Source organism: Gouania willdenowi, chromosome 4, assembly GCF_900634775.1.
Source record: "Gouania willdenowi chromosome 4, fGouWil2.1, whole genome shotgun sequence".
NCBI lineage: Eukaryota > Metazoa > Chordata > Actinopteri > Blenniiformes > Gobiesocidae > Gouania > Gouania willdenowi.
In genome coordinates, this window is record NC_041047.1 from 17,131,441 (window position 1) to 17,148,910 (window position 17,470).

The 17,470-nt window shown below is 37.7% G+C and overlaps 1 protein-coding gene across 4 annotated transcripts in view; it reads right to left on the reverse strand.

Annotated features, from left to right (window-relative positions):
* Positions 1–456: 456 nt before the first annotated feature.
* The window catches only part of ttll7 (tubulin tyrosine ligase-like family, member 7), an 88,035-nt gene continuing 71,021 nt past the window's right edge, over positions 457–17,470 (reverse strand). For 2 of the 4 annotated variants that reach the window (XM_028445277.1, XM_028445276.1), the window contains exons 19-21: positions 16,839–16,999; positions 11,663–11,836; positions 457–1,764 (exon numbers count right to left, since the gene is read on the reverse strand). In XM_028445277.1, coding sequence (XP_028301078.1) covers positions 1,623–1,764; positions 11,663–11,836; positions 16,839–16,999 — 477 coding nt within the window. In that variant the 3' untranslated portion in view covers positions 457–1,622. Of the gene's footprint in view, positions 1,765–2,357; positions 2,463–8,918; positions 9,130–11,662; positions 11,837–16,838; positions 17,000–17,470 lie in introns of those variants that run through there. The other 2 variants (XM_028445279.1, XM_028445278.1) reach the window with 2 other exon arrangements.

Genomic DNA, 17,470 nt, shown 5'->3' on the forward strand with positions numbered 1-17,470 from the left:
AATTGTAGGTGTTTTGCAAGGAACAATCGGACATTTCCCCTGTGCCGCCAACGCTGAGAAAGTCAACACAGATCTAGCTTACCAGAAGAGATTTGTCGCCTTTCTAACAAGCGTTAACCTAACCACTAGGAACAAAGCCCAAACCATGCAGGCAGACCTGCTAATACTGTATCATGTTTTTCTGCAGTCTGTGCCTTCTCCTCACCCTTCTCTCTCTTTTCTGTTTCAGGTGTCGTGAAGCTGGAGATGGAAGTTCCTAATCTGTGGTTCATGGCTCAACTAGTCTGGGACACTCTGATGTTCTATCTCTCTGTCCCGTTCTGTTCTCTTCCTTCTGTTCACTAACCCCAACCAGTCGAAGCAGATGACTGCCACCTCTGAACCTGGTTCTGCTGGAAATTTCTACCTGTTAAAAGGGAGTTTTGGTTTTGTCACACTGTTGCTAAATGCTTGTTCAAGTGAATTTTGTTTAGTTTTTTCCTTCTTATTACAAATGTTATATTTTGAAAGCACTATGAGATGACTTTTGTTGTAATTTGCGCTATATAAATAAAGTTGAAATTAATTGAATAGACCTCTGTCGTCTGTGTCAGTTATGTTTCCTCTGCACTGGGAGGGCGAGTGAGTGAATGAGTGAGTGAGGGCGGGTGTTATTACAATTGTTTTAACGCAAAAAAAAAACTTTAAAAAAAAATTAGAACATTATTAGTGATAGTGTCATTTTCTATATCGCCTAAAACAGAAATCTCGACATATCGCCCAGGCCTCGTACAGAACAATCTTTACATTGTGCAAGTAAGTCGTCCTTGCGTTCTAGAACACATCCATACAAGAAAAAAATGATAAGGTGAAGAACCTTTCTCTGAGACAATAACTAATGACTGCACTAAACTTCAAGTGTATTTTCAATGCTGCTCCTCCATCTACGTGTGGAAATCTAAAGGGACTAAATTCAAGCATGCAAACACTACTAATGTGAATTCACTTCTTTGCAGGTGCATAAGTCAGGACTGGTAATTTCCCTGATGTTGCTGATGATGGTGCTCTTCACGCATCCGATTCATGAAGCATTAACATTCAAACCTTTGCCTCTTTGCTGCCGAACTGAACTCCAAAATCCCAACATAAAGTGGCTGTTATGGGCATAAAGCCATTAAGACATAAATGCAATTTACACAAGTAAAAAAGATTGCAGACAGCAAAACTGAGCTTTTTGAATCAAACCAAGGACAGCTTTGATATTTATAGCTGAGTTCTACTTTTGGGATCACCATTCATTGCATTCATGGATTTGCTAACAAAATAAGTATTACATAAATAAATAAATAAATAAATAAATAATCCTTGCATTGTTAGGTATTTTTCATTCTGTCCTTTTACAGTACCATGACTTGTAACTGTACAGTAAGTATAATACAGCAGTCACTGGTTGAGCATACCGGTGGTCTGCTGGTCAAAACAGAGCCTCAACAAATGAACCCAAAACATGGGTAAGGCCTGGCTGTGGTGTATTGTGGGTAAGCCCACGTCCGGTGTCCAGAGCTGCACTAAGGTCCATACTGGGTTTGGCAGGGTGAGAGTCAAGAGAGGAAGGCTGAGGTTTGTAGGTGGGATCTTAAACACTAGCGTGGCTGTGGTAACCTCAGAAGTGACCCCTTTCTCACAGCAAAAAGGTTGCAGGACCGTGGCAAGGCCAAGGAAATGCGGCCAAAGCTGGATGAAGGCCACTTCATGATGAACTGGGAGGTCATGGGTAGCAGGTACCTGGACAGATGGACAGAAGTGGGGAATGGAAGGATTTGGGGAATGGGCGAACATAATTAGAGGATTAGTCAAGCAAAGGTCGGTGGCATTGAGACAGCATACAGCTTTGATTTAAAAATTAATAATCAGCCTCTTCATTAGCATACTTCAACTTTAATAAAAGCCTGCTGGTTTAAGACATGAATTGAAAACAAGAGGAGGGCAGGAGAAATGTGAAATGAAAGACAGTATGTAAAGGCCATTAGCTTTCAGTTATTGGCAATATCCACGAATCGCGACCTTTTGTTCACCACAAAAATGGTTATGACTTTGACTGTCATGTCTCATCTGAGCAGTCATCCTAAACTAGGTTTGCTAATGTCCAACTTTAAATTCTAACCACACATATACAATGAGAGAATTCTTCTTAAGTCATCATTAAGCTGATTGACTAGCTGGCCAATTACTGTAGCTCTTGAATCGTTGTGTACATAGTCCAATTTAATTGCTTGTTTATTCTCACACATTTATGAATCATGCTTAACCTTTAAGCAATATTAATGTTTTTGACCTTGAGCCCTACGTTTTTGGCATCATGAAGAAAAAATCCTCACCTATCATTCCGTGCCAGAGATGTCAGAACCTTTCTAAGACTTTTCTATGACACCTTCCACCGAGACAGAGCAGTGAGGCAGCTCCTGCTAACAGCGTTCCAGTACCTGAGAATGAGACCAGTGTCAGGTTGAGATAAAGTCAAGAAGGGGGCTGAACCTTCCTCCAATCTGCCTTAGATGCAGGAAATGGATGAGATGTGCTTTTTGAAGTAATGTTAAATGAGATGATTTGAACAAGGTAAATTTAGAGGTATGTAAATACTAGACACAACATGGAAGGTTAAAGTTTTCCCATACCCATCAGCTTGAACAGCGAAATACTTGCATGAGGAATTCCAACACAAATTGCCCTGTTGAAATTATTTCATAGGTGACCTTATTGCTTCAACCACAAAGAGCATATGTGTTAATGCAAACTACATCTGCTACTCCTTTAGCTGAACAATGGTCAAAAGAAATGGTCCCCTAAGGAAACTCTTAAGATGTAACAATCAAATCAAAAGAGAGGAACTGGGGCTGAAAATTACAAAGTGAAGAAATAATATCTTCTTTTGAGCTACTGGTGAGACAGCACACATTTCCACTGACAGCACTCGTTCCATGTGAAATAACTCTTGGACAAATTAGCTGAGTAGCTTTCTCTGAAGTCGTCCAGAAAAAAAGGCATATCGCTAAGGGCATCTGTTTCAACACAGCACGCTCCCCCACCCAGGAGAGTTGGGAGGGATTCAAATTAACTTGATTTAATCCAATGAGTGTCCTTGAAACAGCTTCAAGTGGGCCAGAGGTATCCCTACAGTATGTAATCATTATCTGTGACTGGACCTGATGAACAATGCCTGTTCTTTTTAAACGTCTCCACTTGAAATCCAACCTTTTGCTTTCGTGATGTGTAGGTCACTTAGAAAGCACTCTAGCGGTTTTTCCCCGGTTTTAAAAAAATGTTTTGGCTTTATTAGTTCCTCTCTTTGCCTGAAAGTTTATTCTTCATTGTAGACTTTAATATGATTATTGACACAGTTGTTGGAATTCTGAGCTTAAAATTGGCGTGTGGTTTAAGCGTCCTTGAATTTTTGAACGTCAACATTAAAATGTCAGTCCAAAATTAAAAAAATGTTGTATTGAGTGTCCATTGGGATCTGAGCTTATTCTGCAATTCACTTTGAGAATATGTTAGAAAAGAATAAAGTGATAGGAATAGATCAAGTCCAAATGACTCCTGTCTCTCAAGGCTACATATAATTGCACCCTCACTTGGCATCTTTCAGGTTCGTCCTTCTTTTGATCATAAGGAGGGTCTTGGCAACAATGTTTGAAAGCCAGAGGGAGGATTGTTCATGCACTTGTGTTTACTTTATTCCATCACTCTACAAGGACGCAGATAGATTCTACTGTAGTTTCCAATCCAAACATGCAAGACCCCACCTACCCTGACTGCAGCAGTGTTAAATCCTATATGAGGACATTGTCCCCCGCCCCTCAAGTGTTAAAAGTTTTCATTACAGTTTTACCAATTCTTAATATAATGTACATAATATACAAATGATTTAACTGCCAACAAACGTAGTGACTAGGAAATAAAAAATATGGTGATAAAACTCAAAGGTTCACAAAAGTAAAACAAAGTTTTAAAGGACCGCAGCAGAGCGATGACATTTGATCATCCTGTTTCCCGTAGCAGCTCAGAGTTTTGTTTATAACATGGTGGACACCGCCGGTGTGCTGTAGACTGATAAGTCTGTTGTTTGTAGTGATGCACTGAGAAAACAAGCCGGCTGAAACAGCGAACAAGCAAACACCGTGCTCAGTGCGCGCTTCTTTGGATGCAAAGCGGTGTTGAGCGGTGTTGTTTCAATCCACTCCTCCCTCCCCAACAAAATCGGCATCTCCTTACCGCCACAGGCATGCATTCAGCGCTCAGCGAAGACGGAGTAACGTTGTTAAAGACTTTTAATGCCATAACCTACGTTGTTGGCCTTTTAAATGCTTTTTAATCCTTATGTATCCCCTTATTATATCCTACCTGTTGTCTAACTTAGTGATTTACAACTGCCAGCAAGTCTATCCCTCCATGTTAAAGCTTATCTCCCATATTAAAGCACATGTATCAAGTGTTGTATGATACTGTATATCACGTAGAACACCATAAATTAGAACACTGCTTAATTTGAGCAACTTTACTCTCTCCTTCATTAAGTTACAAGAGGGTGCTGAACATTTCAAGCTGCATTTTGGATTGCAGCCGTTTATATTGATACTGCAGCAAAAACAAAGCAGAAAGCGGCCGCAGGCCTGACTTTATCATGAATTTACAACATTAAACGATGCGTCGACGCAATTTTTTGTAGTCAACATTAGCAATTATGTTACTAATCGTTTTTGCATTATTGTTTATGTTACACACATTGTGGTTGGCGCGAATCTCGAGACGTTCCATTCCATATATTTAATTCTATTTCTTTTAAAACTTGTGAAGGAGAGTGCCAGGAATGCCAACTCAATCAGAAACAAGGAGAGAAAACCCCTGAAGGTTATCTACTGCCCACATTTAGCTCAACACCCAATTAACCCTGATTGCCACCACATTGTTTTGACAAATGAAAGTTAATAAATGTGAATCTTTTCGTGAACATACGGAAATTGCATTTGAAAATTGACAGTGAGTCTAATGTCTAATGTCATTTGGTGATTTCCCCTCATCTGTCCACACTTTCCTCTTAGAAGTGGAAGAACACTTTAACAGACGCTAGCAGCTCTGAGAGGATGTGCTGTGTAGTGATCTATGTATAGCTATTTGGATAAAAACTATAAGAACTTTTGACTATATTGATACATTAAGTGGGAACTTAGATGAAAGGCATGTAAACTTTGGGGTGGCAAGTTTTTGGAATCACATTGAAAGTACAATAATTTCCGGGCTATAAAGCACACTGTTGTATGAGCCGCATTACAATAATTTAGCAATTTTCTGTGGAAAATCCATATAAATGCTGCAGCCTAACATAAGCCGCACCCTACTGGCTGATGAAGGTGCCTTTCAGACAACTCTGCCAATCAGAATGGGCAGGTAGGCAGGCTACTGTACTCAAGTTAGGTTGCACAAAAATGTCCGTGTTTCAACTGATAAATTTCCTTTACTACATGAAGTCTCCTCCTCACTGCCTCACGTCTACATATCAGTCCATTTACAGCTTTTTATGGTCACTTTTTACTGGAACCAGACTGATGCACCGCTTTGTCCGCTCTTCTTACCGTGAACTACCGTGGAGCGATCACAGCGAGTTGGACTCTGAGTCAGAATACGGACGCAAATGCCTCTGAACAAATCCAACATGGTGATTTGGCAGCGTCATGCTGTTATGATACTTTTATAAACTGTCTGACGGAACGGAGATCAGATCTCCGCTCCGTCTGTCCGTCCTCCTTACGGAAGCATCTCCATCAGCCTCAGTATCCAGAACACCGATCAATCCTGAACAAACCTAACGTGGTGATTTAACAACTCAACTTAATACTGTTTATCCTTCTATTACAAACTGGCTGACTTCATCCATGTTGCTGCAGCGGTCTCTCTCTCTCGCTCTCTCTCCGCATCGTTTCTATGATGAGGCAGTGTGCATCATGACAAAATGAGTGATCAGAATGATTCAGTGTGAGCAATAATAATGATGATGATTTATTGTTAACAATTTAATTGTTCCGCCTGGTCTAATGTGACAGAGCTCAAGTTTGTGGCGGCATGAAGCTTATAAAACCAGGAAAAATCCACAATTTAGCCACGTCATTGTTTAAGCAGCAGGTTTCAAAGCATGAGGAAAACAGTAGCGGCTTATAGTCCAGAAATTACGGTAGCCCTTTTTTAAATGTAGTTTAAATGTTAAGTAAATTAACCAGAAGAACTTATGTTTGTATTCAATTCAATTCATTTCAACTTTATTCATATAGCGCCGATTACAACAAAAGTCATCTCAAAGCGCTTTCAAAATATAAAATTTGTAATAAAAAGGGAAAAAACCCAACAAATCCACATGAACAAGCATAAGCGACAGTGGGAAGAAAAAACTCCCTTCTAGCAGTTTTTCTTTTAACAGGAAGAAATCTCCAGCAGCACCAGGTTCAGAGGTGGTAGCCATATGCCTCGACTGGTTGGGGTTAGTGGACAGAAGGAAGAATGGAACAGGCACAACTAGTTGAGCTGGGAACCACTGATCAGGAACTGCCAGTTCCAGCTTCAAGACACCAGTTAACACCAGGGCTTCAGGATGTCTCCTTTACTAAGTCATTGGAAGAGTCCCAGTGAAATGTCAGCAGATCCCTTTGTACTTGGATATTATATTATATTCCAATGGTTCTACTTGTTAAATGTAACCTTTAGAAAGGGAACTTTAAAAAAAATATGTTCCTTAACATGTTATTATACAAAGGTTTGTTAAATGAAGGTGTTTTATTGTATCAAACTTGTTAATGAAGCATGAGTATGGATATGGTTATGGTAACAACCTTCTGTGTGACAAGAGCTAGCAGTATAGCCAGGGACAACTTAACATTGTGTAAAAGCAATAGAGGTGAGGCATGTGTTAAACTTGATAATACAGGCAATGCAGTCTAAAAAAATTGGGAAAATCATTAAATATTAATAAAGTAATTAATGGGTTATTATAGGTAAACATACACTTAAAAAAAATCTTGCTTCGATGATGATGTTATTTTGAAAAAAAAAAAACCTGGTATCAAAACAGCTGCTTGGATACAATTCTGTGGAAATACTGTTTTTGTATATTTAAAAAAATATATAAAGGGACTTTGACTGCAGGTCACTCTGTGGCGCACTGGTGAGCATTGCTGCCTCTCAGTGCATTTTAAGCAAGATTAATGTGATGATGTAGTACTACAAATATGCAAAATGCAACAAAAACTATGAACCATCACTAAGTTCAAACTATTTTTAATTTATTGTTATCAGACCACTTAATTTTTATTTTTTTTTTGTGAATTGAAACATTTCTGTTGCCTCTTTTTGCTGTTTTTGTGCAAACACAAAGGATTCTTAAAAGGGGATGATTAGTTTTTGCAAAGGAAACAAAAAAAAAATTACCATGTCCAAGTTTAATTCATGCCAGAAGTGAGCAACTTTTACCACAACAGGGGCCACATCATTAACATTCAAGTCTGTGTTCAGAATAATGACTAATCTGAACATTAATATAAGACAGAACAAAGGGTTTGTGTGTTTTTGTTGTTTTGTGTGTTTCTGCCATTTTTGTTGTTTTTGATTTTTTGTTGTGGTTTTATAGGTTTTTTCTATCATTGTTATTATATATTATATGTTATATTTTTATTGTCGTTTATGTGATTTTGTTGTTTTGTGTGTTTTATGTAATTTTTTTAATTTTTGTTTTTGTGTTGTAGTTTTGTGTGTTTCTGGGGTCAGTTTTTGTTCTGATTTTGTTGTTTTGCGTGTTATGAGTCATTTTGTGTTTTGTAGTCATTTTAGTGTATTGTATTTTTTTTGTAATTTTATATGGTTTTTTTTTGAGTCATTTAATGTATTTTTGCTATTTCTTTGTGTATATTTTGGTCATTTTGGGTGTTTTCAGGGTCATTTTGTGCATTTACTTTGGGGGTCGCACAAAATTAGATCGAGGGCCGCATGTGGCCCCAGGGCCATCAGTTGCCCATGTCTGGCATATACCAAACTTTAGACATCGTTACTCATCAAGTTGGAATCACCAAAAAGGATGAAAAAAAGACTTAGTCATGCAGTGCTCTTTGGAAAGACTTAGAAATTTGTCATAATTTTTTTGTAATGTAAGTAAATAATGTAGAAAATTTAACTATTTAACGTAATAGAATGAAAGAGATGCTTAAAGACAAAGAAAAAAAAGTTAATAATTTACTTGGCAGTCAGACAGGGAAGAGTGTTGGTCGTGGGCTGAGTCATTGGGGAGAGACAGATTGCTGTCCTACAACCGTGACATGACACGTGCATGCACACCCGCACTCCAATAAACAAACAATGTCTTCTAAATGCAAAAACATCCATTAAAAAAAATCCTAATTGTTCTTAAGATATCCCAAGTGGTTATGTGCTGAAACTGGGTCCAAAACGAACCAGTTGTAAACCAAATAAATGTAAACTGAGCAATTGTCTGTCTTCTTCTGACAAAAAGAGAGAAGTGCTGATGCTTGGCCACGGCACTGATGGGAGTGAAGCAGTTCCCACTAAGACTTCTCTCATTGTGAGATGCTCTTGATAAAAGCGTTGAGTAAAAGGCAAAGATAGATGCGCCCCAGCAGAGTGATTGGTCAGTGATGTGAACAGGCCAAATGGTTGCAGTGCTAAAATAATCATGGCTCCCAACAGTCTGAATTTGGTTCTTCCTCCTTATGTTTTACACCAGATACACATATTAGATTGTTTTTTTGTGAGTGTATTTTTCGAAATAATCTTACACACATCTCATTTAGTCAGTCAATTAAAAAATCAATGTTAGGAAATAGAGAGAAGACCACATTGGACTGTGGGGCTTCAGCTAAAGCATCTTCAGAGCAGGTGGGATCAAGCCTTCATTACAGCAGTGAGGTGTGGGAGCAGCAGTGACTGGGGGCGATGCTGGGCAATGGGAGAAGGGGGGAGGTTTAGCAGGACTGAACCAAGCAGAGACCTGTGTTGAGGGGCGAGGAGACGGAAGAAGAGGAAGAAGAAGAAGCGGCAGCGACAGCAGCAGTAGTGGAGTCATGGGTAGAGGCTGGTCCAGCAGCGAATGGAAAGCTTATTTTACACAAACATATATGGAAACAGAAGAAATAAGGAAAAACACACCACAGCATGCTTCTCTCTCTGGAGAAAACCTAAAACAAATATAAGGATAAACCACTGCATCATTTTCTACTGCATCAAGCCACCAATTATTCACATTTCAAATGTCAAGTTAAACATTTACATTAAAACTAAAAAACCTCCTTAGCTTTTTAGCAGTGCACAACTCCACCATAACAGATGAGGTTCTTACAGTGGGAGCCAAGTGATAGCCTGTTAGAATATCTGTGGGAGTTATGAATCACGTAATGGGGGCCCGAGGAAAAATGGAGCTCTCTCTCTTTTGTGCAAGTAAGGTCATTTGCAGCACGGGCTCATCTGAGCTCTAATTGAATTAAGCAGGCCTCAAGGGGCCTCAGGCTAACCTGAACGCTAATCTGTGGGCCATTATTTCCTGTTAACAGCACCTACCTTTCCCATCCCAGCTCCTTCCCCGTGCCGGCCCAAAGCATATGTGATTTAAAAGTTCACTCATTCTGAACCTGAACGTCCATCTCTTAAGGAAATTGGCCTTAAAAATAGACTGATGCTGATTTCTGCTTGTTTATTTTGTCAGGCATGTGTGATGAAGATGATGACTCATAGGCTCCATGGAGGGAAGAATTCATTCATCTGAGGAGTTTTACGACAATAGCTGTCGAAATGTCGTTATCTGAATTATTCACTCGAGAGATAGATTTGGATTTTCTCTTAGACTTTGCTCACCAAAATAAATGTTTACTAAGGATGACTTCTGGTATTTACACAATGTTGGGTTTCTTTTTTTTGCTGTGACTTAACATGGAAAGTGTGAGATATGCAAATGTTAAAACACAAATGTCATTCATCTTGTGATCGTGGTTTGTGTAAATCAGGCATTGGCAACTCTATCACAGCAGGGGCCACAAAGGTGACTGTATCTGATTCGAGGGCCACATGAATATTCATTTTCAGAATTTCTACTTCCCTCAGTGGCAGCCGTTTTAGAGCATTTTGACTGATTTTTAAAGACCCACAGAATATTTTGGACTATGACAAGCTGAAATCTGACACCAGATTCTGAAAGATTAAAGTCTCTGCATTCATCAGGGAAAAAAATGTTTGTAGCTTGTTTTGTTTTTCCGTAATCAGCAGTTGAATAGAACAAGTTTTACTCAAATCGCCAGTTTCAGAGCAAAAAGCTGAGAAAACAGGCTTTTTCTCTCAGTGACTTTGAAGCAATGTTTTTTTTTGCTTTATTGAAAATTATATATATATAAAATAAAAAACACTGAGACAAGACATTTGATGGCAGAATTATTATTTTGCTATCTGGCTTACTGTATTTTGTATCTGCCCCTCCCCCTGTCAATCACACAGACGTAACTTCCTCTACCTCCCGACACGCAGAGATGACCCGTTTGGCCCAGTTAGTTGATGGTTTTATCTCACGATCACAACATTATGAATAATCCACTCATGTCCACACATGTTCTGTGTTAGTTTGTGGTGCTGTGAGCTGCTGGATACGTCACAATATCACTTCATATCGCCATAATCTCCCTCGTCCCTGCTTCTCCCTCCTTAGCTAATGGTAGCATCAGTGGCTAATCTATCATCCAAAGTGGCACTGCTGCCACTTTTAGGGCACCAGTTGGTCACGACATCAACAGAGAAGCCTTATATTCACAGTAGAACTCCATCACAGTGTATCCTAGCAACTTCTGAGAGAAAACGTAATTGGCGAGTTTTCTCGTCAATGGCACTGAGCGTTCGCATTTGTAATGACGAATTATCTTGTCAATGGCACTGAGTGAGTTAATACAATTCTCTGTTGTCATCTTGTGTATTTTGGGAATGTTTGTGTACTTTGTGCATCCGTGTACTTTGTGTATCATGTTGGGATTCCTATTCCTTCCAACTTCTTGAATTACAATGTTTGGCAATTTGCTTTAAAGGGCTCATGTTAAGCTAAATCAACTTTTCTGTGCTTTAAACATCATAAAAATGCTATATGGGCTTTATACACATGCCCAAAGTGTTTATTTCATTGATTCCCTCAATCGTTAGTTAGAGGGTGATTTGCTCCTTTCTTACTGCAGGGTGAGCACAAACACATCACTCCAATTTGATGACGCGTTCCCACTTTGATGACGAATTTGACGCGGCACTCAGCTGGAGAAGCCACGCCTCCAAGAAGCTCTCTGCCATGATTGACATGTAAACAGACACGCCCACGTAGGTGAGCATTTCAGCGTCTTTCGTGCAGTGCTATGTATGTATTTTCTACAGTTTGAAGTTCTTAGAACAAATGGAAATGGTTGAAAAATAGTATGATATGGGACATTTAAGCAGGCTGCAAAAAATTAGACTGAGGGCCACATGCCTGGTGTAAATGATGCCTGACTTTTGAATTGCTTCTTTGAGTGGAATCCAGCCAGTATCGCATAATGTTGTTCAGTAGTCAGGAATACTGATTGGATCTTTTGAACCAAAGTGCAAAATGGAATCGAATCAAATGTCTCACCTGGTGTCATCCCATTCGGGGCTGAGTCCAGTTAAAGAGCCGCGGGACTCTGAGACAAACTTATAGACAACCAACAGACAGTCTCTGCACAGCTGGACCAGCCGACGGCAGCACTGCAGCTCCTGAGGGGAAAGCACCTCACTGCTCTTGCTGAAGTTGGTCTCCCAAGATGAACTGAGGAGCAGATAGAAGGTCAATGTATGTGCTTCAGATAAAAGATAATGCAGGCATTGAAAAACAACAATAATATCAGGCTTCAGTCAACTTAAATTCAAGACTTTTTATTGCCATTTGAAATTAAGTTTAAGACCAACTTAACAGCAAGCACAACAACTGGCGGCCCGCAAAGTAAACACACAAAAATGCACTAAATGACAGTAAAATACACACACACATTTCTAAATTTGCTCCTGCCCTTATTTAGACATAGATCGAACGACCACTAAATATTCAATACCATGTACCAATATGAACCCCTAACATAGAAAAGGACTTTACATGTAAAAAAAAAGTTTTCCTTTTTAAAACTAGTACAGTACTGTGAGCTGTTCATCAATGGGTAATATTTTTTGTACTACCATTGATTGTGTTACATAGCAAGTGGATTCGATACATTTTCCAGGCATAAAAAAACAATGCTTAATAAGAGCTGTAAAAATACTGAGTTAAAAATGTTACAAGTTGTGGTAGTTTTAAGTATATTTAGGATGCATTTGGACCACATAAAAGAAGAATTCCCACTTCACTAAACTCCTCTTTAGTTTGTGTATACATTGTTGTTTATCCATCAATGAAACAGACGGACACGGGATGAAACAAATCCAAGTACACTGAAACCCCTCTTACAACCATGGACGTACCCCTGACTGTGAGTGAACCTCAACAGCTAAACACTGAACTCTGGGGGGCCTTTTGATGTCCACCCTTTTCTCACTTCTTGGTCAGTGGGAGGTACTTCCTCTCAATGGCTTTAAATCTCTTTTGCTTCTCTTCCTCCGAGTCGATTTCAAAGCCTGCTCAATTCATCTCTAACAATAGCAAGGTCGTTTGATTATTGTTAAGTCCCTCAGATAAATTATCAAACACAAAAACTCAGTGCAGAGGAAGGGGTGCTTCAGCCGGCTTTGGAGTGAACTTTTTGAGTTTAACTCTCTCTGCATGATGTCAAAGACCCCTGATGCGTTCATTCATGTTGGGACTGTTGTCCATTGTTGGAGGGAGCCAGACAATAGGCTAGCAGGCTAGCTGGATCAACCATAGCTAATAGAAACCTGGGGTTAAGCATGCTGGGAAGCTTGGTTTGATTTTTCTTTGCGATCCATTAAAGAAGAAAAACCCAACAGAAAACACGGACACATGGACCAATGATGTTGTATAAGTTGTTAGTGTAGACCAGTGGTTCCCAAACTGGGGTACGTGTATCCAAGGGGTACTTGAACACCTCTCAGGAGGTCAATGTTGGGGTTAATTACATTTTTCAGTTACAATTACGTCTTCAATTATCCATGTTCAATAACAATTCAATTATAATTACAGTGACCAGCATTTTTTCCAATTACAAATAAATTCCAATTTTTTTTTTTTCCCTTCAGAAAGTCAATTACAATCACGTTGTCAATTACTAAAGTTCAATTACAATAAATCACGATTACTGAGTCTAAAATAAATGACCTAATAAAAGTTAACCTTCCTCTTGTGTTAGCTTTCTGTTAGCATCTAATAACGGGTCCTAAATCAGCTGTAAAATACACTAAAAAACACATATCTATCATCTATTTTCGCTCCTATCTCTTGGTTAATTTGTTAGGTTTCCTAATCAATGAAAATATAGGTTTTAATATTTTTGGTGTGTGCGTCTGAGCCTTTTTTGTGTCAGTGTACCCTTAGATTTATTTATTTTTTTAATGGTAAAATGTTAATAATTGTTAACTAAATATGTGTAGAACTGTACATAGAACTGTAACATGGTTCCCAAGTTTTGTGTTAAATTATAATTGACAATTTTTATAGAATTTTCATGGCAATTACAATTACAAAGTCATTTATCTAAACTCAATTACAATTTAATTACGATTATAACAGCAACAGATTTTTTTTTAAATTACAATTACAATTATAATTTTTGCCACAGTTGAAATGAATTATCAATTACGCAATTACAATTATAATTGACCCCAACCCTGCAGGAGGTACACAGAAACATTTGTAAGTTTATTTTTTACAGTTCAATTTCTAAAACGAGCAAAACATGAGAAATAAATTGATAAAAAGGCCTAAATTCAAGATTAATGTTGGACGAGATACCGGAGAGAGTTTAGACGAACTAATGATAATAGTAGAATGTCATGTGTAATCAATAATGGATTGTAAATGCACTGTATACAAAATAAAAGCTATTGTTTATTCACAATTGTAAACTTGTGGCCTCTCGTCATGTTTTTCCAGTCTGTATGCTGTCGCATTGTTGACAAAAGACTGAGACAATGAGAAAGAACACAACATACTGTACATCATTATTCAGTTCAATTATATAAGTGTTGTTCCTTTTATAAATTAGGCCATTGTAAATGTGCACGTATGAACAATGTGTTTAGATCAAAGTGCATGTCACTAAAGATCAGCTGAAGAAAGGAAGACAATGCAGAGAACCAAATTGCAGGTTTGCATTGTAACAAAGAGGCTTAATGTAATGCCTTGGTCCCAAAAGAGGCAAGACCAGATAAAGACTTTCATACGTGGTCCTAAATCCAATATGTATGTGATATTTTGCAACACTACTGCCGTCTGAACGGCCAGGTCACCTTTATGCGATCTTTACGTCATCAAAATGCGATAAACGTCACCATTCTGTATTCCTAGAGGAGTGGTTGGGGAAGGAGAAATAAGCCCAGGCAAAGTGGGAAATAGAAATTGGAAGGAGAATAAGGTCTTAGAATACATATATATTAGTTATACTATACATATTATCAGTGGCACACACTCGCTGAGATTAGATGCCTCCATCTTTACTTCTGTAAGTACAGCACGTGCCTGCGTCATCACGTCAGGATCACAGTCACTTCATACTATACACTGACAGAAGTCGCATTTATTGCGTAATATGAAGGAGCACAAAAGAAAAAACATCTGAATTTTCTTTCAAAACATACAAATTGTGCATTAAGTCTAAGCGTAGCCTTATATTTAGCTTAAGGAAAGGTGCGATAAGGTACGTCATTCATTTTCTTTTGTTCAGCTTCCCTTGATTCCTTCAGTCATACTAAAGGAAAAATAATAATTACAGCTGATCTCTTTGAAACTGGTGTGTGTGGACAAACATAGCTACGTGATGTTTTATTTAAACAAATGAAAGTGGCATTAAATTGCTAGTAACAGGTCAGCAGTATGATGTGTTGGTTTGCAAACCAGAGATCTGCATTGATTTTTTATCCTGAAGTTGGTATAACTGTAAAGTGTGCTGCAACTGTATCCAAAATAATAGTTGTCTTTCATACGTTAACCTTTCTACATAGTAATAACTAATTTTAGCGAAACATGACATTCATATGGATGAGCAATAATAAAACATATAATTCCAGCGAGATTCATTTTGTCTTCTTTTTGAATAGTATGTTAAGTTGAGGTTCAGGAATTTTTTATCCCCTGAAATTTTATCAGGAGATATAAATGTCGTGAAAAACCTTGTCTGAATAAACAAAACCTCAACTTAACATAATGATAAAACATGGTTGGCTCTACAGTGATACATATAATTACAGTAATAAGAGTAATTGGTTTCTTCACATTTAAAAAGTTCCTATCGTGTGCAACGTTACATACTATTTCATGCAAAACAAAAACTCTTCCCACGTATGAATTTACTGTATATGTATATTTACTGATACTGTTCTTCACACTCTACTGTGCATTATTATTTATTAATTTTTCCTGATAAATATTACTTGAACTGTGTCCAAAACTGCTGCTGTAAAATATTTTAATAAGTAGAATAAGTATAGAAATAGTTCTACTTAGGAGTGTGACGATATCTCGATACGGCGATAAATCGCAATATTTTTTCGCATGATCGATTATTAGTATTGATTATTTATTTATTTATTTATTTATTTTATTTTATTTTTTCCAAAACCTTTTCTGCTTTTTCACTAAAATGTGCAGGTAGGTCTTCACAGAATTTTTTGTCACTGTTTGTTTTAGGAACCAATATATTGTTTACTGGAATATTGCACTATAATGGTGTCACTGGTAAGAAAGACCCTATTTTTTGTTTACAGAAATCACTATTGGAGATACTTATTCATTTACATTGGTATGTTGACACTTATTTACAGAATTGTTGCACTAAAATAGTGTCACTGTTCATAGGACACTTTTTCAATTTATTGTCTTTCAGAGATGTAAAATAAAAATTGTATTTCTTCACGTAATCTTTTTTTTCTTGTTATGTCATAGATTATTGCAGATTGATTTCTGACCAATATATCGATAATCGCAGTATCATCATATCTTGAGATAATCGTTATCGTGAGCTTTGTATCGTGTATCGTATCGTGAGGTACCCAGAGGTTTCCACCCCTAATTCTACTAACTTAATTATGTCAAGTTGGTGCAACATGTTCTTTCTCTTTTGTCTTTTTTGAGTTACTATAAATAATATGTTTTATTAATATGTGTTTATAAGTAAGCATAACTTAAAAACACAACTTAAGTACAACTTAATAGAATTAAGTAATTACATGCTAAGAATGATAAAGTCCTGTTATTTCTGTTAAAAAAATCAACTTTATTCATATAGCACTTTATTTTGAATTTTGACTTTTTAGTTAATCAACTTAAAAAATTGTGGCAATCGATTTCCTCAATTTGTTTGAGTTCTGGTAACTTGTTTGGGTTTCCAGTCTACTTAGTTTTTTGTATATTTTGTATATGGTTAAACTGGTTTTGTGTATTCCTTTCTGCATAAGGTAAAATGGCAACTTGCTTTTTTGGTTTAATCTCTTCGCTGCTGTAACAAAGGAACTGCCTCGTTGTGGGATTAATAAAGTTTAATCTAATCAAATCCATTTTGAGATTTAACCCTAAATCATTCATAGATCATCTTCAACATTTACATCATTTACTCTGGTAGAAAAAAATTGACACTTGCGTATACTTGAAAGCATTTCTTCTATCTTACCCAGTGTTGGAGAGGCAGTTCCACAAGCCTTGGCCGTGGCTCCACAGCAGCCGATTGAAGACACGGTTAAAAAGGCGATAGAGATGGAGGCTGTCTACGTCAGGTTCCCTCCAGATTCGTTGTAGTGCCGACCGTACATTGATATGCACAATATCCAACACCTAAGTGACACAGAGAGTAAAGGTGGGACGGGTAAAAATGACTTACAAAGGTTTGAATAAAATATGTGGCTATCATAAATTAAATATTGCAGCAATGCAAGGGGATGATAAGACTTCTAATTGATATGCGTGACTTGACATTTATTCCGGCTTTAATTTAAATTTCTCTTTTTTCTATATCTGACTTAAAATCAGTAATCACAGAGGCTAATTCATTCTTTTAGTATCAGAGAGCTAGGCTGCATTTATGAATAAATAAAGAGGAATGCACGTGTGCGCTCACTAGAACACTATCGCTCTCAATATATGCACAAACACATCTCGACTTGAATCAAGACCTCCCTGTGATACAGTCGGGGCTTCGGCAGATTTGTCTTACCATACATGTCCTTGCACTGCATGCATACATATATAGCCTATGGCTCATTGTGAGTGTGTGTGTGTGAATGAAAGATTGTGCTACAGCCAGAG